Source organism: Alternaria infectoria (genome assembly GCF_024043175.1).
Source record: "Alternaria infectoria strain BMP 0036 chromosome Unknown scaffold_1, whole genome shotgun sequence".
NCBI classification, from domain to species: domain Eukaryota; kingdom Fungi; phylum Ascomycota; class Dothideomycetes; order Pleosporales; family Pleosporaceae; genus Alternaria; species Alternaria infectoria.
This window is the reverse complement of record NW_026250690.1, coordinates 1,801,940-1,827,811: the sequence shown is the minus strand read 5'-3', so window position 1 is coordinate 1,827,811 and position 25,872 is coordinate 1,801,940. Positions and strand designations below refer to the sequence as shown.

The window sequence follows — 25,872 nt, the reverse complement described above, 5'->3', positions numbered from 1 at the left end:
GTGTGGAAATCCGTGCTTGAGACATTGGTTGGACCCTTGGATGACCAAGGCGATTGTAACTCCTCCCACTCAAAGTTGTCGAAGTCAGGCTGCAGGTAGTCGATCCCGCCAGTGTATGCCATCCATGACCACGATGGAACCGTGGCGACGACACTCTCTGTTGGAAAGTGAATACGAGACAAACTGTCAGTATCGGCGCCCCGGCACCACAGCAGGCTTCGTCGGAGGAGACCCAGTTTAGATCCTTCGTCAAAAATTCCGAACCCACCACTCACTCGCATCGTGCGAAGAAGACGTTGCTGAAGACCGTCGATTGCAGTAGGTCGGTCATATGTTTTTGATAGACCTAGGCGCGAGAATTTACGGTACAGCCCTTGAAAGCGCAAGATCTTCTCGCCAGGGGAAGCATTGGAAACCATATGTGGGAAATCTGGGTCGCCAAGGAAGGCAGCGAGTGGGCTGGAGAATGTCAGTCGATCTGAACATCTTGACAGCGGTGGGTATAAATTACTTATCCAACTTTGTTGACGTCTCGCAGCGCACGCCGTTACCGCACTCGAAGTAAGTTTGATGCTCCGTGAAGAAAAGCGTTCGACGGGCAAGAGCGTGCTCCTGTAAGACCCAACCACGACTGTGCAACTCACCACCAAGCACATGGTCCTTGAAGTTATCGATGTTCTGGCAGATGTAGAAAGGGTGTTGACCATTGCCTTGACCACTCAGACCAACATACTCTCGTCGAGTGCGAGGCTTCAAGAAGCCGTCATAGTGGTCAGTAGCGCAACTAGCCGCGATAACACAGTAGGCGCCGCTATAAACTGCTTCCATACGCTTGGCCTCGGTCATGAAGTCGCCTTGTGGACCCTGTATCACGCAAAGTGAGTCTATCCAAAGATAACGACGTCCAAGTGCGCGGGTTACGATTACCGCATCCTTAAATGTGGCTGGGAGGATGCCGATCTTGATACCGTTTAGGTGGTCTTGAAGGGTTTCGGGTGTGGTAGAAAGATGTCGAGATCCCCATTTATGCGATAGAGCAATCCACTCGCCCACATCCGATGGTTCGGTCTCCCACAGTCGAATTGTGTCATCCTCATCTGTGCCAACATCGATTAACCGCGTTGGTAGCCGGATCTTTGTGCTATTTGCTGTATGCTGAGCTGGGGAACATCCGTGATGGCCGTTGCAATCGTGGAGCCAGTGCTGGAGCACCTCAAGGTGAGCGGTGCTACCTGCTTCTGGGAGCTGAACAAATCCAACCTGGCCATCGCTGGTAACCCTAGAGAGCTCCTCCGGATAATGGACGATGGACAGTACAGGAAGGCCATTGCTTTTCATCCGGAGAAACGAACCAGTCCGCTCAAGCTTGATGCTCGCAAACTTCACGCCACCGTCTCGGATAGCAGTCTGCCAGAGCAGGACGCACAAGTCACAGTGCTTTCTCTCGGCGCTCATTCGAAGGATGTGCACGTCGTACGACTTAGAAAATCCTGGTGTGAACAACTCCTCTTGGAGGCAGATGCAATCTGAGCAGAGTCGAGATTGAGAGATATTGTCGGACGACCCTAGGGATTTGCTTTCCCTGAGTGAGACGAACAAACTTGATGCAAGATCATTGCCAGACTGGTACTTCCAGTCATCTTCATCGAGTTCTGGAGGCGCGTAGTCTATCTACATCATGAGTTAGTCGTTAGTGATACTGACGATCGGTGATGTCAACTTACCCTCTTCTGGGAGGGTGCCATCAACCCTCCAACGGTAGGTCGATTGGTTTCCCAGCTTGGTTTTTGGAAGACCTCACCAGAGTAGACTTCTGTGGTGGGAGAGGGTGGTAGTATAAGATCTGCCGTCGAGCGGAGTTCTGCAGGCTGTACCCAACATGTAAGCCAATAGCCTTCATCTTCATCCGGATCTTCTGCGACAATATATTCCATTCGCGAGCAGAATTCGGCTGCGAGGCATCGTGAGTGACCTTGCGCTTCGGGTTCAGGCTGTATGGGGATTCTTTCAGGCTCCGCTTCAGCAGGAGTGATGCTGAAAGAAGGAATTCCTACAGCTGTTGTTACATCTGGGATATCCTCAAGGTCAAAGGGTGTGTTGTTCGCGGGAGTAACACTTGCTTCAAGCCTTGCCTCCGAGACGACCGAGTCGGTACGAGGTCGTTCTGGGAGTTCTGAAAGATTCGAACCGAGCCTTCGTGGAAGCTTAACAACCAGTAGTGATGTTCTCACAAGTTCCAGAAGATCCCCTATTGCTGTACTTCCGGCCTGACATCTGGGGTCTCCCGCCAATGTATTCATCCAAAGCATGACAGTTCCATGCACATGAGCTACTTTCTTTCCGTTCTCGATTGTTATTTCGTAAAAGCTCCCTTCCCCAAGATCATGACGAAATTGAGTAAGTCCCTCATACCCTTTCAACAGCCATATGGTGAATTCGAGAGTGATGCATCCCATCGCCCAGACATCGTATAGTCGAGAGCGGCGCTTTGTTGACTGACCCAGGTACTTAGCTCTGACGCCCGTTTCGACCTCAGGGGCCTCATAGACACGAGTGCCATATTTTGCTGTGGTTTTGCTGGGACGCATGTCTGTCACCTGTCCGTGCTCTTTCGCTTCACCCCAGTCGCCAATTTTGAGAGTACCAATCGTGCGGCCGTTACTAAAACACAAAATGTTTTCCGGCTTGATGTCTCCATGGCGGTATGATGCGCCGGTCTTGTCGAGGTCGTGCGCAGCCGCGAGTGCTCTGGCAAGTCCCAGTATCTGGAACATAGCATCTTTGACTAATGCTGCCGTCAATATTGGGGAATGCTCCCTCTTCCACATGCTGCGGAGGTTTCCGCCATCAGCCCATTCAAATATCAGGTAGTGATCTGGGTCGCCGTGCTCTCTACGGCGTCGAAAAGCTGTAACGAAACGAACGATGTGATCTTGGTTCAACTCATTCATGGTTCGGAGGGCTTTGACCTCTCTTTCCCAATGTTCTGCAACTTCCTGCGCGTTATCGGAAGGCTGAATCTCCTTGACTGCGAACGAACTATGATCCAGGAACGGCTGCTTCGATTCAGCGATCGCTGCCACAAATGTTCAAAAAGCTACCCGCATACTGACCGGATCCAGATGCTTCCTATGTATCACATACTGTGACACCACGCCGAAAGATCCTCTACCAGAATCTGACCTTTTGGAAATGAAAGGTAAGATGTGGGCGTCATCGAGATTGCGGTTGTATTGAGTTGTCGAGAAGACAGGAGCGAGGAACATCCATTGCATTTCGCAAAATTCCGAAAGCCACTGCCTCTTCCATCCAGGCCGAAAGGTGATCGGCAGATCGCCATCGTCCATATTATTCTTCTTCCACCATTTCATGATTGCGACTATCTTGTTTGGCTGTACGTGGATTGCGATAGCAAATATCTTTTTCGCGCGCATACGTGTGAATCCCACCAGTTCGTCTTCTTCAACTGTTGCTGCTTGTATATCCAAGGCGGCCTTGATTTGGTCTTCCGTAATCAGCTCGTGGATGATGCCTTCGGGGACGAACTTGATAGGTGTTTTCTCGAACGCGCTTTTGATTGCGTGAGATGACAGCAAGTTTTTGAGCTTTTCTTGGAAGCTTGGTTCGTCATCACTATCTGTGTCGTCTGCGCAGTCCTTGGGTCTTGAATGTTCTTGACATGCCGCATTCTCGTTGCAGTCTGCCATGATTCGCGTCGATCGCGGAAAGCAAACCCTTTCTCCAGATGTTTGGCTCTATGGTCAGAGTTTTGATGAAATTTCGAAGCTCCTCGAGACCTGCTGTCAATATGCACGTAAGGTATGATGGCACGCTCAAACGAGGCTTTATGAAAGCGCAGACATGCGTTGGGGCGACTGAGCCAATACCGGCTGACCAAGATCTTATCAGGCTTAGGCATGGGGTACAGCAGCTGTACATAAGTTCGCCACACCATCGCGACAGGCAGCGAGGCGTTTTTCTCAGCTGCTCGAAGGTCAAGGGGCCATCGACAAACCAGCGCGCAGAACAGACGGTCAAAGCGTAGCGCAAGGCGGCCGGGATGTGTGTGGGTATCATCGTGCCGTACCTTTCCAAGGTTGTATCCAGACCACCAGCCGAGATGCATTGCCGTTCCTCTTACGGCACAGCCTGCTCTGGGATCGGGAAAGGCAGTGTGGGGGCCAGCCTTGTCGTCCGGGGTAATCTCGAGCTTCTCAGTGTTATCGCATTGAGTTCGGAAGCGGATGAGGTGTCGTAAAGATTTACAGTTGAGCATGTTGATAGATAAATGCATTGTGAAGCAAAACTTCGTCCAAAGACGCAGATTCATGTTTATCACGAGGCTGGGGGCGCGTCGCGTTCGCTGTCGCGTAATGACGTTTGCTTTTGCAAGATAGCCCCACTTCGCTAGGCGCGTACCTTCCCCTGATAGACGCGCCCATTTCTGCAACCTTTCAAGGTTCCATCACACGAGTTCACAGCAGCATATCGATCGATTCGGTAATGATCAGAATTGCGACGCACGATGCGGCCCCCTCGCTGCAGGCAGAACAGCCAAACGGACCATCTAGCGCTGTCTCCAAACCTTATACCCCTACCGGCACTCCTCTATATCGTCCTATGCGATGAAGTCAGACAACACAGCGAGTATCGTCAAGAGGTACCAGCATACCAGTGAAAGCTCCTCAGTGGCCTCGATGATATAAGTATTGTGCATCATCTGCAGTCCCAAGTTAGTGAGCCTCTACTTCCTATCTTCCCGGTCTTTCGCACATGAACCTTGAAGCCAGACGGGAACCTTTGTTTTAGCTTTTTCATCAACTTTTCCGGATCAATCTCAGCGGCGTCAACCGATTGAGTTACAGTTTTGATATCCAGATTCGGCGCGCTCGGGTCGGACGGTTTTCGTTGCTTGGACGATGGCTTCCGGAAGGGACTTTCGAACTTCTTGATCAGATCGACCATGATTATCCGCAATGTTGATACTGGAATCTTTGTGAGGATACTGGGGGGACAACGCCGTGTCTCTGTCGCTGTTATACTCGAAGTCCTTGACGCTCGGTGGGCTGAGTCTACCACAGCAGTCAAGGATCTTTCAGCCACAGCGTATGCTGGACAACCAATCATGCTCCTAGCCGACACACCAACTATGGGTATGTAATGAATGCATGTTGGGGGCGTCGAGGATGTTTTGCCTGCCTCATGCAGTGCCATTATCCATTTGCATCACGCGATACGAGATGACACAATTCATTTGCTAAGGCCGCCTCATACATCGTTCTTTTGACAAGGAGCAGCGTCTCGACGACTTATACTTCTCGATGCTGGTCGATTCCTCCAGCACTTGGTCGATGGGATCAAACCACTTGGACCTCCTCTGGGCGATGTTTACATTGTTGGCCAAGCCGGGTGTTACTCGAGGCACGTCAGCTCTAAGCGATGGGGTTGCGATAGACGGCACGCGTTGAGAGCAATAGACTGTCACACCTGCCTACCTTGTCCAGTAGCCTACGCCTCTAGCAGGGATTCCACCATTCTGCATACTCGGACCCCACATTCAGTGGAAGTACGTACCGCCCAGCAGACCTTCAAGGTTTAGACATTGAGCACACTGGCTACATCGAGCCCACAAGACTGCAGGAAGCATGATGCCTCGGGCACACGTTCCAAGCCGACTGGTACTGCCATGAACCCAAACATACGATGGCCTTTGTCGCAAGCTCATCGGTAATCCCGCACCATCAGCCGGGGCTGAGCTCGCCTCACGATGACCGATCTGAGCCACGAAATGATCATGTAGAGGTGGACTCATCCACACGCAGCAGCGGGTGGGCTTTCACGTCGAGCAGTTTGAACAATCAGACCGGACGACGAGGTGCATATTGAACACAATGATTCATCGGCTTCTAGCTAACGACGCAAGAAAGATCTACAGCGAAGACCGCGGCCACTTAGCGAGCCTCTGTTTGCGTGCGAGCTAAACACACCATCCGAGGCGGGTCGTGCTACCCGGACAGATCTCAAAGCTATTAAGGAACTGGATAGTACGGCTTCGCCTCCAGTACCATTACAAACGGAGGTCACGACCTTTAAGAAAAGGCTGACGGACATCATTGTGCCGAAGAGATCGGATGCCTTTGACATCCGAAAACATGCAGTCAACCCAGTTTTATTTGTGCGGCGGTGGGCACAGACGCGTTTACCAAGCGATAGTTCTACATCACAGATTCCGAATAGACTTAGGGAAGCTAGACGTCGATCGCATCTTCGAAGGTATTTCCTACCAGAGGTTGAGATTGAGAAGATCGTTACGAGCGCGGTAGTGCAGCGAGAGCTCTCGAACTCGAATTATTCGAAATTCGGAAGAATAGGGAAACAGCGCTTGAGCATTGACGATGGCACGCCGTACGTGAAGATCCTCACGGTCCTCTACCTTATGAAGCAGCCATCGAAGATCAGACTTTTTATCAAATCTGGTGTCTGCGACAAACACCTTCCGCTGGAGAGAGATCCACATTCCGACAGACCGGACGGCTCTTATTCGCTGATAAGCAGACACGACTCAAAAGCTGGTCCTATCTCGTTCAAGAGGCAGGACTACGCCGAGGAATTTCTAGAGCACCAATGGAGTGTTCTTGTGCCGATTTTTATCGGCGCCGATGGTGCTGCCATCCCTCATGTTGATCTCGACTCTGAAACAATCCTGCCATTCTTAACCTACACCGAGGTTCCAAAACGAGGAGGATCTAGTAGAGTTTTTGAGACAGAAATTCACCCCGAACATGATCGTCTAGACAAGATGAAGGTACGTTATAATGTTGTTTCCAGCTGTAAGGTGTGAGGAACGCTGACAATGACCGCATCAGGGTAATGGCAATATTTACGCCATCAAAGCCTTGAGATCAAGCGACAAAAAGGATTTCAGACGAGAAGCTACCATTCTCACCAAGCTAAGCGATAGTAAACACGCTCACGATCACCTTGTCACCCTCTTAGCTACTTATGAACACGACGGGGTTTATCATCTCATCTTCCCATGGGCAGAGCTCGATTTGTTCGACTTTTGGAGGCAGCGTACGCCCGAGGTCGAGGAGATGGGTACATGGGTTGTAGACCAATGCCTTGGCCTTGCCGCTGGACTGAACAGTGTGCATCGGTACGCCACTCTCTCTGGCGCCATCTTGAATTACGGCTCAGACCCACCGGTGCGGAAGGCGGTCGGGAGGCAGAAACAATTTGGGTCAGTTGAGAATACGAGCCCAACCCGGGTGATGAGAAATCTATTCGGTCGTCATGGAGATCTTAAGCCGGAAAACATTCTCTGGTATCCAGACGACGTGACTCCAGGCGGCCATGGTATTCTCAAGATCACCGATTTCGGAGTTGCTCGTTTTAGCACGGAGAATTCTTGGGACACGAGGCGGACTGGACGCATGCCGAACTCAGAAACATATCGCTCGCCTGAGATGGAGCTCGACGGCGTTCTCACCAGCGCATGTGATGTATGGGCTCTTGGATGTGTATACCTGCAGTTCATTACGTGGTATCTTGGGGGGCGTAAACTGGTTGAACGATTTGGCGAAAGGCGTCTGGCAAGCGATCCCTTTATGGCAGACATACCTAGTGACACGTTCTTTTCTATATACTTCGAGGCAGGAGTGAAAAGAGCCAAAGTCAAGTCTGCAGTCATCGAGGTCAGTCTATTGAGTTGACTTTCCATACTAAACTCACTAAACTACGATGGGTACTAAGATGAAACATTGCTTATCACTAAACTGCTCCAGGTTATGGATGAATTGAGAGAGCATCGACGCTGTACCGTTGAGTTCAGGGAGTTCCTCGACTTGATCAAAGAGGACATGTTGGTGGTCCAAGAGCAGGAGACTCCAGAGGTCCAACATGGTATTCCAGTGCTTCGAAAAACTCTATCAGAGTCAGCTAGCACCCATAGATTGGGCAATTTGCGACGAAAGAGCTGCGGGGACGTGTTCCGTAGCCTGGGCGAGATCAAGCCCCGCTACGACCTGGAAGGAGATTTGACGAGGCGCGACACTCTCGATCCGATTTCACCCATAACTCCACGTTCCCATGTGTGGCCTAAACCAGAGCCACCGACCGACAGGAAATTCTTGTCTCGCGGATTGACCTTTGGCTGACAAGGCCCGGTCTTCAAGTCAATGACAATCAGGATAAGCTATGGTGTGCCGTGCTAGGGAAGAAGGGAATTGTGGACGACGTGTCATTTGCATAAATTTATTCTGCGCGACGGCTTTGCCTTTCCACACAAGGAATGTGTCGATGCGTACGATTATATCGCTGTTTTGTTATCCTTTGCCCATTGCCCAAGGATATAGTGGGGCAGTGGCCCGACAGTACCCGCAGGCAAGCATCTCCGCATACAACGGCAACGTCAACACTAGGCAACAGCAAATTACACCGAGATAGGGCGCAGAAAGGAAGACAAGGAAGGAATCCATCGCACGATCAGCATAAAGTTCATCGAACGCAGTTCACCAAGTTCCCGGACATCTGAAGTCGGCCCTTCTCGTAACCACCATGACTTTTACCGTCCTCTCCGACGCCGACATCCAATCCCTCCTCCACAACATTTCTCCATCCGACGTCCAGAACCTTGCATCAACACTCAACCAAGCCCTTACCGAATACTCATGTAACGATGAAGTTCCCTACCAACCACATCGCGCGCATGTCGCGCGACCAAACGGCCAAGTCAGCCTCTTCATGCCAGCAACAACACCATCATCTATCGGTGTGAAGATAGTCGGTGTCGCGCCATCTCAAGCCCCTCCACCGGGAGAGAAGCCCAAGTCTGCACTTCGAAGTGTACTTACGATATGCGACGCGCTAGGACAAGCAGTAGGCGTATTGAACGCGGCAGAGTTGACGGCATTTCGAACAGCGCTGGGGAGTATGCTGCTGTATCGGTACCGGAAGAAGACCGAAAACATCGTTGTGTTTGGAGCAGGCAAGCAGGCAGAATGGCATATTCGCCTTGCTATCCTTTTGAAAGGAGATGACATCCGGAAGATCACAGTCGTCAACCGGTCAAGTGCAAGAGCGAAGGAACTACTTGATTCACTGGCACAATCGAAAGTCGGCGAACATATCAAGATGGGATTTTTCGATGAGAAAGAAGATGCGTTGGAGAGCTTGATCACAGAAGCGGATGTCATGTTCTGCACAACACCCAGCACATCTCCCCTGTTCCCGGCTTCGTACCTCACGTCGGACGCTGGCCTTGCTAAGTCTCGGTATATCGCTGCAATCGGGTCTTACCGTCTAGACATGCAAGAGATTGATCCAGAGCTATTGAAGAATCTCAGCAACCCTTCCGGTTCTTTTGCCTCCCACGTCTATCAAGCGTTAATCACTGTTGATAGCATCAAAGGATGTATGGACGAGGCTGGTGAGCTAGTAGCAGCGGGACTGGAATCGGAGCAGATGCTTGAAGTGGGAAAGGTGGATGGGCTGACGAAAGATGACGGCGTGCAGAAGTGGCTTGAAGAAGGGTTTGTCGTGTATAAAAGTGTTGGTGTGGGTATTATGGATATCGCGATTGGCAAGGCTTTGATGGAGTTGGCCGCGGAGAAGGGGGTCGGCGTGCATCTGGATAGTTTTTGAGACAGCCAGATAGCGGAAGACATAGACTGGTGTGGCAATAGCATCTGACAGACATGAGAGCAAGTTTCATATTCCCAAACCTTGAGATACGCCGTTCTTAGTTGGATAAGTAGGAAATCTCAATGGCCCGCATGCTGAAAGTCGGGGCGCAGAAAAGAGCAAGGATTCGGCGGCAGTGACGCGCGCCGATTTTTTTCTAAAAGTTCCCCCTCCCCCGCCATGTGAACGCGTCCGCGATCGCTCTGGTCTTCGGACACCCGCGATTACGATTCCCAGAAAGCGACTCGGCGTCACACACGATGGCGTCTAACGAGGACCCCTATCTCATCCTCCCGGGCTCGTCCGCCTTCTCCGAGTTCCGCCTGCAGCGCCTCGCCCAGGCCATTGGCGCGACCGAAGTGCGCTCGCTGTGGGTGCACTTTGTCAACCCCCTCAAGCAACTCGCCGACGATGAGTTGAAGACGCTGCAGCAGATCCTGCACTACGGCGAATACCCCAGCAGCGATGACCGCCTCGCCCAGGTCCTCCTCGACGCTGTCAACCGCGGCGGCGAGCCTCGCGACGACAAGACGGTCCTCTTCTACATCTGCCCGCGCGCCGGCACGATATCGCCATGGAGCTCCCTCGCCTCCATGATCGCGCGCACCTGCACGCTCGAAGGCGCCGTCAAGCGCATCGAGCGCGGCATGGTCATCGCCGCCACCTTCGACCGCACCCTCGAAGCCGACGAGATCCCCAACCGCGACCATCTCTACGACCGCATGACGCAGACCATCAGCCGCACCGCCCCGAACCTCGACGCCATCTTCGGTCAGGGCGAGCCTGCGCAGGCCACGACCATCAAGTTCGACGAGTACAACAGCGCCCATGCCGCCCTCGACCACGCCAACCGCGAGCTGGGCCTGGCCATGGACAAGTCGGAGATTGAGTACCTCGTAGAGGCATACACACAAGAACTCAAGAGGGGCCCAGTCGATGTCGAGCTGTTCATGTTCGCCCAGGTCAACTCGGAGCACTGCCGCCACAAGCAGTTCAACGCCGAGTTCACCATTGACGGCATGCGCAAGCCCATGTCGCTGTTCGGTATGATCCGCAACACCCACCAGAAGAACCCCAAGCACGTTGTCAGCGCGTACAGCGACAATGCTGCTGTCTTGAACGGCGAGGAGGCGAGCTTCTGGGCACCCAACGACCTGACGGGCGAGTGGCACGGCACCAAAGAGACGGTACACATCCTCTGCAAGGTCGAGACGCACAACCACCCGACTGCGGTATCGCCCTTCCCCGGAGCCGCCACGGGCTCTGGCGGCGAGATCCGCGACGAGGGAGCCGTTGGACGTGGATCCAAGCCAAAGGCTGGACTGGCGGGCTTCACCGTCTCCGACCTGAACATCGAGGGCTTCGAACGCCCATGGGAGCTGAAGGACGTCGGAAAGCCTGCGCACATCGCCAGCAGCCAGGACATCATGCTCGAGGCTCCCATCGGCAGCGCCCAGTTCAACAACGAGTTCGGCCGCCCATGCACCACCGGTTACTTCCGCACCATGCTCATGCGCGTCTTCACAAACGAGAAGGAATCGGAGCTACGGGGCTACCACAAGCCTATCATGCTGGCAGGTGGTGTGGGCACCGTCAGGCCGCAGCACGCGCTCAAGGACCCTGACGTTGTACCGGCTGGCTCGCACCTGCTCGTTATCGGTGGACCTGCCATGCTTATCGGCCTTGGTGGCGGAGCAGCTTCCAGTATCCAGTCCGGCGAAGGAAAGGTCGACCTTGACTTTGCCAGTGTGCAGCGAGGCAACCCCGAGGTGCAGAGGCGCGCGCAGGAAGTCATTGACGCGTGTCGCTCCATGGGCGACAAGAACCCCATCCTCTTCATTCACGACGTCGGAGCTGGCGGTCTGTCCAATGCGCTGCCCGAGCTTGTTCACGACTCTGGTCTTGGCGCCATCTTCGAGCTACGCGAGATCGACAATGTTGACAAGAGCATGAGCCCGCTGCAAATATGGTGTTGCGAGGCTCAGGAGCGTTATGTGCTTGCAGTCAGCCCTGATCAGTTAGACTTGTTCAAGCGTATCTGCCACCGTGAGCGATGTGGTTACTCCGTCGTTGGCAAGGCTACCAAGGAGCAGCGTCTAGTGTTGAACGACAGGGACTCCAAGGAGAACCCTACACCCATCGATCTTCCAATGGCCACACTTTTCGGAAAGCCACCAAAGATGTCCCGCATTGTCGAGAGCCGCAAGTTGAGGCTCCCCGCCTTTGACAGCAGCTTGTCAATGTACATTCCCGACACACCCAAGGATGGCTTGATCGCCGAAGCCGTAGACCGAGTTCTCACCCTACCAGCCGTAGGCTCAAAGTCCTTCTTGATCACCATTGGAGACCGCACTGTCGGTGGCCTTACTGTCCGTGACCAGATGGTTGGCAAATGGCAGGTCCCAGTAGCTGATGTATCGGTAACAGCTACATCGCTACTGGCTGGTGTCAGGACTGGCGAGGCTATGACTATGGGCGAGAAGCCGACCCTGGCGCTCATCTCGCCGGCCGCATCTGCCAGGATGGCAGTCGCAGAGTCTTTGATGAACATTGCTGCAGCAAGCCTCTTCGATAGGCTATCGAGAGTCCGACTCTCGGCCAACTGGATGTCTGCAAGCAGTCATCCCGGAGAGGGTGCAGCCTTGTACGAGGCCGTCGAAGCTATCGGCATGGATCTCTGCCCTAAGCTCGGCATATCTATTCCCGTCGGCAAGGACTCGATGAGCATGAAGATGAAGTGGTCGGACAACGGCGAGGCCAAGGAAGTCACAGCACCCATGTCGCTTGTCATCACTGCATTTGCCCCTGTCAACCGCACAGATCGAACATGGACACCTGCTCTAGAGAGGGTTGAGGATGTCGGTGAAACCGTCCTGATGTTCGTCGATCTAGCAGCAGGCAAGAAACACATGGGCGGTTCTGCCCTAGCACAAACATTCGGACAGATCGGCGATGAAGCACCCGATGTTTACGACGCCGATATCATCAAGGACTACTTTGACGCGATCGAACAACTTCATGAGTCGGATATCGTGCTTGCATACCATGACAGGTCCGACGGTGGTCTTTTCACAACCCTCGTTGAGATGGCCTTTGCCGGCCGATGTGGTATCGAGGTCATGCTCGACGGCATCGCGGCGTCAAGCGAACCAAAGGATGTTCTGGAAACACTATTCAACGAAGAGCTCGGAGCTGTCTTCCAGATCAGGAAGAAGGACGAAGTTGCCTTCAACCGCTGCTTTGCCACCTGCGGGCCGCCTCCAGGTATGATCAAGAAGATTGGTCGCGTACCTGAGGCCACAAAACAAGACATCTCTTTCTACGTCGGCACCCAGAATGTTTACCGCAGCACACGCCAGAAGCTCCAGCAGCGCTGGGCAGAGACCTCGTACCGCATGCAAAAGCTCCGAGACAACCCTGCTTGCGCCGACGCCGAGTTCAAGAACATCCTCGACGACAAAGACCCAGGCCTGTCGTACAACCTCAACTTCAAGCCTGCCGAAAACATTCTGCCCTTCATGTCGAACCTCAAGTCACCTTTTACCGCCAAGCCCCGCGTAGCCATTCTTCGCGAGGAAGGTGTAAATGGCCAAGCCGAGATGGCATTTGCTTTCCACCAGGCCGGTTTCACTGCCATCGATGTACACATGACCGACATCATCTCTTCGCGCGTATCGCTCGCTGGCTTTGTGGGTATAGCAGCCTGCGGTGGTTTCTCCTACGGTGACGTGCTTGGCGCAGGCCAAGGGTGGGCAAAGTCTGTCCTCTTGCACCCCAACACACGCAAGGAATTCCAGACGTTCTTCGCTCGCCCAGATACTTTTGCCCTTGGTGTCTGCAATGGTTGCCAGTTCATGAGCAAGTTGAAGGAGTTGATCCCTGGTGCGGAGCTATGGCCTAGCTTCGAGCGTAACGCGTCTGAGCAATACGAAGCGCGTGTCTGCATGGTCGAGGTGCTCGATCCCAAGGGACCCAACACACCGCCATCTGTCTTCCTGCACGGCATGGCTGGATCCAAACTTCCCATCGTCACCGCGCACGGCGAGGGACGCGCTCACTTCTCCAAATCTGCTTCCTCGGTCTCGAGCCCACAGACGCTATACAACGAAAACCTTGTGTCGTTCCGCTACGTCGACAACTACGGAAGGCAAACCGAGACATACCCATACAACCCGAACGGCAGTCCAATGGGTATCAGTGGTGTGAGGAGTACCGATGGTCGGGTTTTGGCGATGATGCCGCACCCCGAACGCACTATCTTGAAGGAGGTCGGAAGCTATATCCCACGAGATGTAGAAGGATGGGGCGAACTTGGCCCGTGGTCACGCATGTTCAAGAGTGCTAGGCGATGGGTCGGCTAGAGCACGCTTGGAGAGAGACGCGATTCGGTATGCATGGATTGGTTGGCGTCTAGGGTGGTTATTATAGGCATTTACGATACGGAAATGATAGATTTACAAGCATCCAAACCATTGTTTGCCAGAGGCGAGGTGTATTTTTACTTCGTACATCGTGTTAGGCATCCACTTTGCCAAGAAAATGCACAACAGGGGACTCTCCATCCTCGTACAACAAGCAAATCTGCAATCAGCTGTCTCAGTCAATAGATCCAGGTCAAGATGGGCGGAGTTCTCTCAATTCTGCGAAACACAGCCAAGGCTCTCATCGCAGCAGCATCTCTCTTAAGAGCTTTGTCAACCGAGTTCGATCAAGCTCTGAAGCGTGCATCACAACCCCCGGGTCTTCCGGTCCCCAAGCCATCCGAAACTTACTGGCTCAGCGACCCTCCACACCCTGCACTATGCGACGCAAGTTCGTCCAAACTGCCGGAAACTGTAGATGTGGTCATCATCGGTTCCGGAATAGCTGGCGCTGCTGTCGCGCGATCATTGTTACACGAGCGACGCCGTCGCAATATTCACACTCATGAGAAAGTGGTGGTCCTCGAGGCTCGACAGCTGTGCAGCGGTGCGACTGCTCGAAATGGCGGCCACATCAAACCTTCAGTCTACGAAAGCTTCTCTCGATTCAGCAAGCTGTTGCCCAAAGATCGTGCTGCTGCCCTAGCGCGTTTCCAGCTTTTGCACGTCAAGTATTTGACAGAGTTATGTGAAAGCGAAGGCATTGAGTCTGCCGAAGCTCGGAAGGTCGAGACTGTGGACTTTTTTATGGATGACGAAAGTTTCTCCAAGGCTGTCGCCGATGTCGAAGTATTGAAGAAATGGTTGCGTGAGGTTGAGATTGCGGTGTGGAAGGGTGATGAAGTACAGAAGGTTTGATGACACCCTGAGGTGACTAGCAAAGGAACTTCCCGATGCTGACGAAAACAGAAATTCGGTGTCAACAACAGCGTCGTCGGTGCTTTGTCATACGAAGCAGGCGCTATCTGGGCATACCGGTTCGTTGCATCTATCTGGAATAATCTTCTCAACGGTTTTCATGATACCCTCTCTATCGAGACAAACACTCCCGTAGAGTCAATCGGCATCCCAGACACGGCGCCTGAAGACTTCCCATACGCTATACAAACTACCCGAGGAACGATATTCGCTCGCCATATAGTCCACACGACGAACAGCTTCGCAAGCCATCTTGTCCCAGGTCTTCGCAGCAAGATCGTAGGTGCAAGAGCCCACATGTCCGCGCAGCAACCAGGACAAACATTCCCATGTGCTGACGGCATGCGCTCATGGAGTGTAGTCTACGGCGAGGGCTTTGACTACGTCACACAACGGCCACCACCCATGACTGGTTCCAAAGGAGATTTGATGATTGGCGGCGGTTTCGTGCGATCGCTGAAGCAAGGTATCGATCAGGTCGGTCGATATGACGATGGCCCCTCACTCGATCCTTTAACCGCTGCACACATCACGGGCGTCTTTCCAGCGGTTTTCCATCCCAAATGGGGTGCTGGTGCCGAGTTGAAGCAGATGTGGTCTGGTATCATTGGTTTGACTGGTGATTACATGCCATTCGTCGGTCGCTTGGATGCAAAGCTAACGGGGCGGAATATCAAAGCACGAAAGCGCGTGGTGTCTGACAAGGACTCGTGCGGAGAGTGGATTGCCGCGGGCTTCTCGGGAGAAGGCATGGTATGGGCTTGGCTTTCAGGTGCTGCTCTTGGTATCATAATTGCAGGGAGTGGAGACGAAGACCTGCCTGAAGCTGCGGGGAGGCCGAGTGGGAAGCTATCGGAATGGTTTCCGAAAGAACTTCTGGTGTCGAAGGAGAGAATGCGCAGCGCTGATGTCAGTAATTTGGCTAATTAGTTGTGAAAAGCAAGGTTATGGTTCGTCGATTCATGTCGATGGATTTGCGAAATTTTCTTATATGACGATCGATTGTGTACTAGGCTCTATGATGCTATGAGACTCTCTTCTAGTTACAACTCCTTCATTCCCAACGCCGTCGATTGCTTCGTTGCCATGTATCTCAAATGTAGGCTGCTTCAGTTCAAGTAGCCTCTTTCTCTACATCTGTTGACGCTTGTTTTGCCGACTTCCCTGAGCGTTCCTTGATGCTCCTCCACTCCACCATCAACGCTCCAATGATCGTGCAAGCGCTCAGGGCTGCGGCTAGCAGAAACGTCCGAGTTATCGAGTAGCTGTACGCCGACACCACCGTATCGATCTCATTCGCCGGTACCACTTTCCGGAGGTCTGTTGCGCCGGTATTGATGATGAGTTCAGTATCAAGGTTGGAGTTGCCCGATAGTTGCTTTACGAGCTGGGTCGAGAACAGATTTTGTCCAACAGCAAGGAAGATAGCACCACCCTGTTGATTTAAGAAGAAGACTATAGGTTTACGAAGTCAACGTATGTTCAAGATGCAGTTCGCACAGAGAAACTTACTCATCGCCATGCCTAGGGAAACATCTGAGCGCGGCAGGATAGTCTGCGGCACCAGGTTCGCTGTTTGAGCCCCAAAGCCAAGCCCGCACCCGTAGAAGACCTGATAGCCAATCCATTCGCGAGCGCTCGACTCCGGCGTAAGTGTAGAAAGGAGGCCACTGGCGATTGATGCGACAACGGCCGAAAGGAGTAAAGCAGGGACATAATATCCGATCTTCTGAGTTATCACTGCTGTGATAATACCGAAGACAATAAGCGATGTGCACAACGGTATCGTGCGTACACCGGCCTGCATGGCAGACTGGCCCTGAGCTGCCTGGAACCAAATGGCGATGTAGTATACAGCGTTCATCATACCGCCGGCGAGGAGAAAGATGAAAAGCATAGCACCGCCCATCGAACGGTTCAAGATGACCCGAGGCGGGGCCATGGCTGTATCCGGCATCGTAAACTCCACAACCAGGAATCCGATGAAAGTAACTGCAAATGTGACGAGCAGGCCGACGATTTTCGGTGCCGACCAGGGATCGGTCGTACCTCCCCACTGAAGAGCGAGGATAAGGCATACCATAGATGGTACGAAGAAGAGAAGACCTATTGGGTCGAGGCGCTTGAGCTGAGCGAGAACAGACAGCTTCGCTTTAGGCGTTGAGGGGAGATCCAGAAAGAAGAATATGCATGCGAACGTCAAGGCACCGATGGGGAGGTTAATGTAGAAGCACCATCTCCACGTCAGGGTCCTACTTGCGTGTTAACCGGGAGTCACGAAGAAAGCCGGGAGACTTACGGGTTGTCCGTAAAGGTGCCTCCAACGAAGGGCCCCAATACAGATGACACTCCGAATGCGAGACCGAGAAAAGAAGTGAAGATGGGTCGCCTTCGCAATGGCACAAGAGGTACGATGATCATGACCGCACCACATTGAAGTCCAGCTGCTCCAATACCAGCGATTGCGCGACCGACGATGACTTCAATAAGGGTCAACGATTGTATCATCTCGCGATTTGGTGGATTATACTTACGAACAACAGAAGTAGGTGCGGCCCCACACAATGCACTGCCAACTTCGAACAGGAAGACAGACACGAGGAACGTCGTTTTAGTATCGTAAAGCTGGTATATTTTGCCGAAGAGTGGATTGAAGATGGCGCACGTAAGCATATAGCCGCTACCATACCAGCCTATATCCGCGATAGTGCCGTATGTGTTTGTGATTGCCGGTATAGCAGTAGCTAAACAGTGTCAGTAAGGACTGAAGACGGAGGACTTTCACGTACCAATGATCATGCGGTCGAGAGCAACAAGGAAGAAGGCCAGATAGATCGAGATGATGACGAGCCAAAACTTGAGTGTTTTGGGCTTATAGTTCTCCTCGGAATCTGCGTACTCGTTGCCTCCAGAGGCTGAAGGTGAGGCATTCTTCTCAAGCTCTTCGTGCAAACTAGCGGGCTGGGTCACTGTTGTAGTCCCAACTTGAGATGTTGTAGTCATGGCGTAAACTTCGGAATAGGCGCAGTGGGATACGAAGAGAAACTTGAGATTGGATACACTAGAACACTGTGGAGAGAAGCCTGGCTGTTATATGTACATTCGGTATGTGCAACGTCCCGAATGGTGTTTTGCAATACAATCCCGTTCGGAGAGTAGAAATGTCCGACATGGAGTCGGTCTACGCAAACATTGAGAGCGAACTTCGACCTGTTGCAGGGTAATGAGTGATTCAGGACGGGTTGGGAATACGAGGGTTTCTTCGAACGCATACTAACGATTTCATGTGTTGTGACGATTCAATGTACTGAACGCCCAGAGTTGGTGTTCGATGGGAGAGAGATCACGTGATGGGCTCGGGGAATAGATCTGTCCGAGAGGCTGGCCGCACCTTACTGAGGCGTCGGTGCGCGTCACCACGCCATCGCGGATCGAACATGAACTCAATACGTCGGAATTGATACGCGTGAACAAACGCGTGAAGATTGCGGAGATATTACGATAGATGCCATTCTGCCACTGCTGAAACAAGAGAAATGAGTGGATGTTGTTGACGAACGCGACTGAAGCGGGAAGTGCGGTTTACGTAAGCCTCACGCGTAGTGATGGTGGCATCGAGCCTGGGCACCCTCTTGCGCCGGCCTGCCTGCCTGCTATCCTGCGAACCGCCCTCTTCGTCGCAAGGACCCATGTTACTCATATGAAGCCACGATGCTCTTTCGTTGCAGTCAGCCCGGGGATAAGCAGAGCCAGGCGAGCGCCTCGCGTCTGGCTGCCTGGCTGCCTGGCTGCCTGGCTAGCGCCTGCCTCGCCACCTGCTCTGTGGTGGCCTTTTCCACTCCGCGCTCGCATACCTGATCAATACCGCTGTCACGAAAAAGAGCTCGTTCCCTTGACATGTCGTCTGATATACCCACACCTGAACTCAGCGCTGATGCACTGTCTCCATTAGCGCATGCAAGCAAGTCCCAGCGCGTGCTTTCGTGCGTGCTATGCGCGCAAAGAAAGGTCAAATGTGACCGGGCTTTTCCTTGCTCAAACTGCAAGAAGGCGGGTGTGCAATGCATTTCCGCAGCGACGCAACCACGGCAACGACGTCGCAGATTTGCCGAACGGGAGCTGCTTGAGCGTCTTCGCCACTACGAAGACCTCTTGAAAACGAACGGCATTGCCTTCCAACCCTTACATGCATCTTCGAACTTATCCACAGGGCCCCACGAAAGTAACGCCAGTCGTGGTCAAGAGATTTCCAAAGCTCAATCGTCCACCATATCAGATACCGACAACACCCAACCCAAGTACGCAGAAACTGTAGCACTTGAAAGAGACACTACTAACTGTACTAGGAGTTTTTGGCTTGCCTTAAACCGATTAGCATACGATGCTGATGACGACGGCAGCGACGACGATTCTGAGAACAGCGGCTCTTCGCAACACGCATTACAGCAAGCGCAGATTGTGCAAGCCTGGGACAACCTCTATGCGCAGAAACTACACCGTAACGAAGATCTCTTGTTCTGCTCGCGTAGTACGGCCGTCGACCTATCAGTTATCCATCCCCCACAAAGCCAGGTGTTCAAACTTTGGCAACTGTACCTTGAGAATGTCGACCCATTATTGAAGCTCACCCATACGCCTACCCTCCAGCCACGCATCATCGATGCCGCTAGCGACATCTCACATATCGATCCAAATTTGGAGGCTCTAATGTTCTCCATCTATTGCATGGCTATTTTCAGCCTTAATCAGGAGCAGTGTCAATCATGGTTTGGTAGGCCTAAGCCGGACCTGATCAGATCTTACCAGTTGGGTGCAAGGGAGGCGCTGCTGAATTGTAACTTCTTGAAGTCTAACGATCGAGAATGCTTGACAGCCCTTCATCTCTACCTGGTCTCACTCAAACCAGACACAGACCCACGGTCATTGTCTTCGATGCTAGGGGCTGCTGTTCGCATTGCTCAGCGAATGGGCATCGATGCCGAATCTGCCAATTCCAGACATTGCGTGCTAGAGGCCGAATTGCGCAGAAGACTATGGTGGTCTCTCTCACTATTTGACAACAGGATGTCTGAAATGACCGAGAGCAAGTCCACTACATTAATCCCGACATGGGATTGCAAAGCCCCGCTCAACGTCAACGATTTCAACTTACGAGTCGAGACCAAGATCCCTCCTGTTGAGTCTGAGGTCGTTTCCGAAGCCTTATTTCCAGTCATCCGTAGCCAGATTGGCGAGTTCATTCGTCAAAGCCCATCTCATTTGGACTTCATCAATCCGGCCCTGAAGTCCTTCTCCAAGAAGGCATTTGACGCCTCCTATTCAGGGCTTGACGAGCTTGCCGCTTTTGAGTCAACGATAGAGCAAAAGTATCTTACGCGTTGCGATGCTCAAAACCCGCTGCACTTTCTAACCATGTGGATGGCGCGCGCGTCACTCGCAAAGATCGGATTTGCACAATGCCTATCAAACAACTCGAAGGGACTTGCACAAGGAAGTGAGGAGCAGCGCAACGTTGGTCTTGGATTTGCGCACCGTATGCTTGAGTGCGATACGCTGCTCATGACCTCACCCCTCATAGCAAATTTCCGCTGGGTTGTCTACATGCACTTCCCGTTCCCTGCCTATATTCATCTCGCCCAAGAGTTGAAAATACGCCCACTAGGCCAACTCGCAGATCGATGGTGGCAGGCAATGAGCGAGAACTGCGCCGCTCGGTTGATGGACTTCGAGAAAAAGGACAGCCCGGTGGAGACCAAACCCAACAACCCTTTCTTCACACTATTTGGGGGGCTTGTTCTACAAGCTTGGTCGGCACGTGAAGCAATAACGTCCGAACAATCGGATCCACCAGCTATCGTGACGCAAATCAGACAAAAGATGGCCCTAAGGGACAAACTAGCGGCAGAGTCGCAATTCCAGACGCCAGGTCTTGATGATCCACAAACGTCCGAGCTCATTAGTTTGGACAGTCTCGGCTCCCAATCGAGCGTTACCCGTGGCAGTGGCATGAATCTGGGCTGTGTAGCTTTCCCCATGGAACAAGCTTCGATGAACCACAATGGCAATCCTTGGGATTGGCCAATACCGGCTTGGGCTGGAATGCCCGGTCAAGGCTGGTGAACCTACCGTGTTCACGCATAGATCTTCTTGTTCGATGAGTACCTCATACGACACGTGATCGTGCCCACAGAAGCCATCGCCAAGACGGGCTGCTCTTTGCATCAATAGACTGACTCGAGCAGTGAGAACCAGGGTGTCTTAGCTGTCACGACAGATTCACGGAGCCTCCCTTTGAGAGTTCCGAGTCAAAAGTCCAGTCCAAGCGCCGCCATCGTCTCGGCTGACCTAGCCGCATTCACACCAGGATACCCCAATCGCCTTCTACACTCCAGCCGTTGTGCCGGCAGTCGTCACTTTTTACCTTTCAACGTCATGCATCGCAGCTACAATGGTTTGCGTTACTGAAATTTAGAGTGCATTATTAAGCCGGCTTTAAATCGTGTGGATCCGCCACGATACCTCCGATAGAGCTGTTCCTGCAATTCCCATGCGCTGGGAACAGGGGCGGAGTTTTGACGGTGGTTATTCACATGAAGTTCTTTTTTTGTAGATAACGTCTCCCTGATGGGCGCAGGGGTGGGGTGGAGCGTTGGCCTTGGCGTTTCAAGCAGCCTGACAAGGAATCGATAATTGCCAGCTGGCGCGTGTAGAACCACCGCCGCAATCCTTCAGCAGGCCGTTCAGGATGTATGAAATACTGTCAGGTATAGCACTTTGTCAGAGGAAAAGGCACATGTCCCCATGAAAATGTGGGAACTGGGGTCATCGCATCAGCATAACAACTCATTACAACAATGCGACACTCCACATCACGACCCAGGAGCCGAGATCCATTCGATCTTTTGCTTGAGGCGCAGTCAACAGCATGACTCCAGGAACACCGAGCATACCGATAGTGGCATCATCGCTAACCTGCCTGGGTCTCCCGGCCCGCTACCGTTGACTTGAACCCCCTGTTAGGTCCGGATCTGGTGCCATTAGCGCTATCGAAGATACTAAAATACGATATATAGGTGAGCATATACAGGGTAGCTACTCACGAACGGTTCCCATCTTGGCAGTACGCTATCCTCTTCGATGCTAGGTCTACAATCCCCTCGTTCGTTTCAACGGTATCCATTTTTGCAAACTCCTATGCGGGTCACCGTTATGGGATCGTGGCTGGGACGGGTATATAGATAGTTGACGCCAGTCCTCCGATTCCTGCCTCAGGCCAGTTGTCTGATTTCACATCCAAGATGCAGGTCCGCACTCTTTTCGCCGTGCTTTCGGCAGCCACTCTTTTACAATTCACCAACGGTCTTAATGCTTGCCCTGGCAACGACGATATCTTTACTGGAGCGGAAGGCATCAGATATCGAGTTTGCCCCGGTACCGACCTTACAGGACCTACGACATCGATCAAGCGCGTTGCTTCGGTTACAGCATGTGCAAAACTCTGCGATAAGAGTATGGACTGCTTCAAGGCAGTGTTTGATACCAAGACGAAAGATTGCCACTTCAAGGATCTTACCGGCCTGAATTGGGTTGCCAACGATCGCTTCCAGGTCATTCAAGCAGAGCAAGTGAACATCGCTCGCTGCCCTGCTGGCGAATGGACGTATCACAGAAACAGAGTAAGTCTGCTCCCCAGTAGCTTGAGACACGCGGAGATTAACATTGCACCCCTAGAAACAATACAGCATCTGCCCTGGCACCGACATCCGCGGACCAAGCGAGAAGGTATGGCAAGGCGTGAACACATTCGATACCTGTGCCTACCTTTGCGCCAACTGGGCCACATGTACCGCCGCTGTCTACGACTCTGCCAAGAAGGCTTGCCACATCAAAGCCGACTCGCGCAGTAACACTTTGATCTGGTCAACCGACAAACGCTTCGATGTAATGCGTCTCAATGTAGCGCCTGCGCCTGCGAAGGATGGTGAATGGTCAGATCTTATCCGCCTGCCCGTCATCCCGGTTGCTGCATATGTCGTCCCGGAATACCCTGTCTCGGAACGTCTTCTCGTATTCTCGAGTTGGGGCGCTGATGCTTTCGGAGGTGCTGGTGGACGCACTCAATTTGCGGACTACAACTTCAACAAGTAAGTCATAGTGGCCCAGTATCATCAACGCACGCTAACATTCTCTTAGTGGAGCTGTTTCAGCTCGTACAGTGAGCAACACTCATCACGACATGTTCTGTCCCGCAATGAGCAGTCTTCAGGACGGAAAGCTTCTGATCCAAGGAGGATCTGACGCTTCCGCGGCCAGTCTTTATGATCCAGCATCAAACGGATTCACTCGTGCACCCGACATGTTAGTCTTTTCTAGCTCAATGATATGAACTTCATACTGATGGTACTTAGGAAAATGGCTCGCGGCTACCAATCATCCACGACGACATCCGACAACCGCGTTTTCACCATCGGAGGTGCATACTCTGGTCCACGCAAGGGTAAAGACGGCGAAGTGTACGACCCTGCCACCAACGCCTGGACGGCACTGCCAAATGCGAAGATGAAGGCTATGCTCACGACCGACCATGAAGGCATCTGGCGTGAAGACAACCATGCATGGTTGTTTGGTTGGAAGAACGCCTCCGTTTTCCAGGCCGGTCCAAGCAAGGCCATGAACTGGTACGGTACCAAGGGAACTGGATCGCAAGTCGCTGCTGGTATTCGTGACCCCATTGATGATGCGATGTGTGGAATCTTCGTCATGTACGATGCCACTGCTGGCAAGATCTTGAGTGCTGGCGGCGCGCCTGACTACACCAACGCAGACGCCAACGCTCGGGCCCACATCACTACAATCGGCGAGCCGAACACCCCTGCCAAGGTTGAGCGAGTCGCGGACATGGCCTACCCTCGCGGTTTCTCCAACGCGGTCGTTCTGCCTGACGGAAAAGTTCTCGTAAGCGGTGGTCAGAAACGCTCATTGGTCTTCACCGATACGGATGGAGCTCTCTACCCAGAATTGTTCGACCCAGCCACCAAATCTTGGAAGACTCTAGCACCACAAGCTGTCCCCCGCAACTATCACTCAGTCAGCATCCTGCTAGCCGATGGACGCGTTTTCTCCGGTGGCGGTGGTCTCTGCTACGTCGCGCAGGGAGTTGGCCGCAGCTCCGCCAACTGCAACAAACTCGTCGACCATGCCGATGGCCAGATCTTTTCCCCACCATATCTCTTCAACAACGACGGTACCCCCGCAACCCGACCAGTCATCAGCTCTTTGAGCGCGGAGAGCGTCAAGGTTGGAGGCAAACTGACCATCCAAGTCGAGACGTCTACACCAGGCCTCAAGTTCGCCTTGGTCCGCATCGGCAGCGTCACACACTCCGTCAACACCGATCAGCGCCGCGTGCCTTTGACCAACGTCAAGGGTGATGGATGCAGTTACACTGCTACACTGCCCGACGACAGTGGCATTCTCATCCCAGGTGCCTACTACGTCTTTGTCATGTCGAAGGAGGGAGTTCCTAGCATCGCCCGGACTGTACAGATCGTACTCCCATGAGTTTACCGTGGCACGGGTAGACCCACATACTGGATGTCGCAACGCTCTTTACGCACCACTCGCTTTCATACGTCACCATCACATTAGCCTAACCCATAAGTCTTTCATTTCCCTACATAGTTAGTATATAATGTGTATTACAAGATAATGTATACTATGAGTACAGAGGATGAGCAATCAAAATATCATCCTCATGTTAAAAATCCTTCGTATAGATGAGTGATTTACCCGTCAAGTTTGCCTGACTTTGCACATCCCGGTAGTTGAGCCTCCCCCAAGGATCTAAACTTCATCGCATCTTTCGGCTAATATTCTGCAAGCAACCAGATTGTACTGAACGTATCACCCGTTACAGATGACACATGTGCTGTCAATGTGGGAATGTAGCCTCTAGTTGGGCTAGCTTATAGATTTTGGTGACACTATGCCGGCTGTTAGTTGCCTGACACCGCTCATGAACTGTGTACGCCAGCTTTTGTCAGCTATTACACCTGAACCAATTGTACGCTCTCAGCAAACCGTATTTCCTAGTTGTCACTAGACGCCCTATCCCCGCTAACTGTCACTGTTCTTCGGACTCCGAGGCCTGCTAGCGAACTCGACATCTACGACCACAAAATGACACTGTGAGACATACACACTCAAGAGCTACTGCCTACGAGGCCAAATGTGTTTACGATCAGTTTTAGATAGAGTGTTGGTGTTCCATGTGGAAGAGGGCTATACGAAATGTAGGAGGAGGTGGCGCTCACGATGCGCCGAAGCAGAAAGGCGTTCCAACATCGGTCAGCACGAACAAGAGTTTCACGATCGCAGAACTATTGACTTGAAACGTTCCCTATACTCACGATAAGCGTTGCCAACCCTCTCACACATGTCTTGGAGGACCTTTGCCGCTGGGGCTGGCACTAGAGACATGGTAAGCTACGCGTATAAGATACGCAGCCTCGACTTTCACCAGGAGCACCTATCAAAGCAGTCTCAGAACGTCGTTACTTGAGTCCTCATATTGCAAGAGAGCCATCATGCACTTCTCTCCCCTCCTCTTCAGCCTCGGCGCCCTGGCAGCCACATTTACGGCCAATCCAGCACCCGCACAACTTACAGAAGCACTGCCAGCACTAGATGCAGGAACAGCCGAGCTAGGCCGCGACGCACTATCCGGCAACCTGCCCAAAAACCTTGCCAAGATTTGGATCTTCAGCAACCTCAACTGCGATCAAAACAACGGTCCTGCTTGGAACATCTACGTACTTCCCGGCGAGGACAGATGCATTCCGTATCAGAATGT

At 52.6% G+C, this 25,872-nt stretch overlaps 7 protein-coding genes across 7 annotated transcripts; 5 read left to right on the top strand and 2 right to left on the bottom strand.

The window, feature by feature from the left end:
* Positions 1–507: 507 nt before the first annotated feature.
* On the bottom strand, positions 508–3,707 carry J4E92_000634 (uncharacterized protein; the record flags this gene model as incomplete). The annotated part of the gene is made up of 5 exons (XM_051492049.1): positions 508–1,671; positions 1,725–2,274; positions 2,413–3,056; positions 3,114–3,129; positions 3,184–3,707. The coding sequence occupies 5 exons, from the start codon at positions 3,705–3,707 to the stop codon at positions 508–510; spliced, it is 2,898 nt and encodes a 965-aa protein (XP_051357561.1).
* A 4,849-nt stretch (positions 3,708–8,556) lies between these two features.
* Positions 8,557–9,642, top strand: J4E92_000633 (uncharacterized protein; the record flags this gene model as incomplete). The annotated part of the gene is made up of 1 exon (XM_051492048.1): positions 8,557–9,642. The coding sequence occupies one exon, from the start codon at positions 8,557–8,559 to the stop codon at positions 9,640–9,642; it is 1,086 nt and encodes a 361-aa protein (XP_051357560.1).
* Positions 9,643–9,941: 299 nt separating this feature from the next.
* J4E92_000632 (uncharacterized protein) lies at positions 9,942–14,042 on the top strand (the record flags this gene model as incomplete). The annotated part of the gene is made up of 1 exon (XM_051492047.1): positions 9,942–14,042. One exon carries the CDS (start codon positions 9,942–9,944, stop codon positions 14,040–14,042), a length of 4,101 nt encoding a protein of 1,366 aa, XP_051357559.1.
* Positions 14,043–14,300: 258 nt separating this feature from the next.
* Positions 14,301–15,950, top strand: J4E92_000631 (uncharacterized protein; the record flags this gene model as incomplete). The annotated part of the gene is made up of 2 exons (XM_051492046.1): positions 14,301–14,954; positions 15,012–15,950. 2 exons carry the CDS (start codon positions 14,301–14,303, stop codon positions 15,948–15,950), a joined length of 1,593 nt encoding a protein of 530 aa, XP_051357558.1.
* A 184-nt stretch (positions 15,951–16,134) lies between these two features.
* J4E92_000630 (uncharacterized protein) lies at positions 16,135–18,023 on the bottom strand (the record flags this gene model as incomplete). Its single annotated transcript, XM_051492045.1, has 4 exons — positions 16,135–16,475; positions 16,533–17,272; positions 17,320–17,764; positions 17,810–18,023. The coding sequence occupies 4 exons, from the start codon at positions 18,021–18,023 to the stop codon at positions 16,135–16,137; spliced, it is 1,740 nt and encodes a 579-aa protein (XP_051357557.1).
* Positions 18,024–18,917: 894 nt separating this feature from the next.
* Positions 18,918–21,140, top strand: J4E92_000629 (uncharacterized protein; the record flags this gene model as incomplete). Its single annotated transcript, XM_051492044.1, has 2 exons — positions 18,918–18,922; positions 19,124–21,140. 2 exons carry the CDS (start codon positions 18,918–18,920, stop codon positions 21,138–21,140), a joined length of 2,022 nt encoding a protein of 673 aa, XP_051357556.1.
* A 1,178-nt stretch (positions 21,141–22,318) lies between these two features.
* On the top strand, positions 22,319–24,581 carry J4E92_000628 (uncharacterized protein; the record flags this gene model as incomplete). The annotated part of the gene is made up of 4 exons (XM_051492043.1): positions 22,319–22,696; positions 22,752–23,164; positions 23,214–23,378; positions 23,429–24,581. The coding sequence occupies 4 exons, from the start codon at positions 22,319–22,321 to the stop codon at positions 24,579–24,581; spliced, it is 2,109 nt and encodes a 702-aa protein (XP_051357555.1).
* Positions 24,582–25,872: the final 1,291 nt, after the last annotated feature.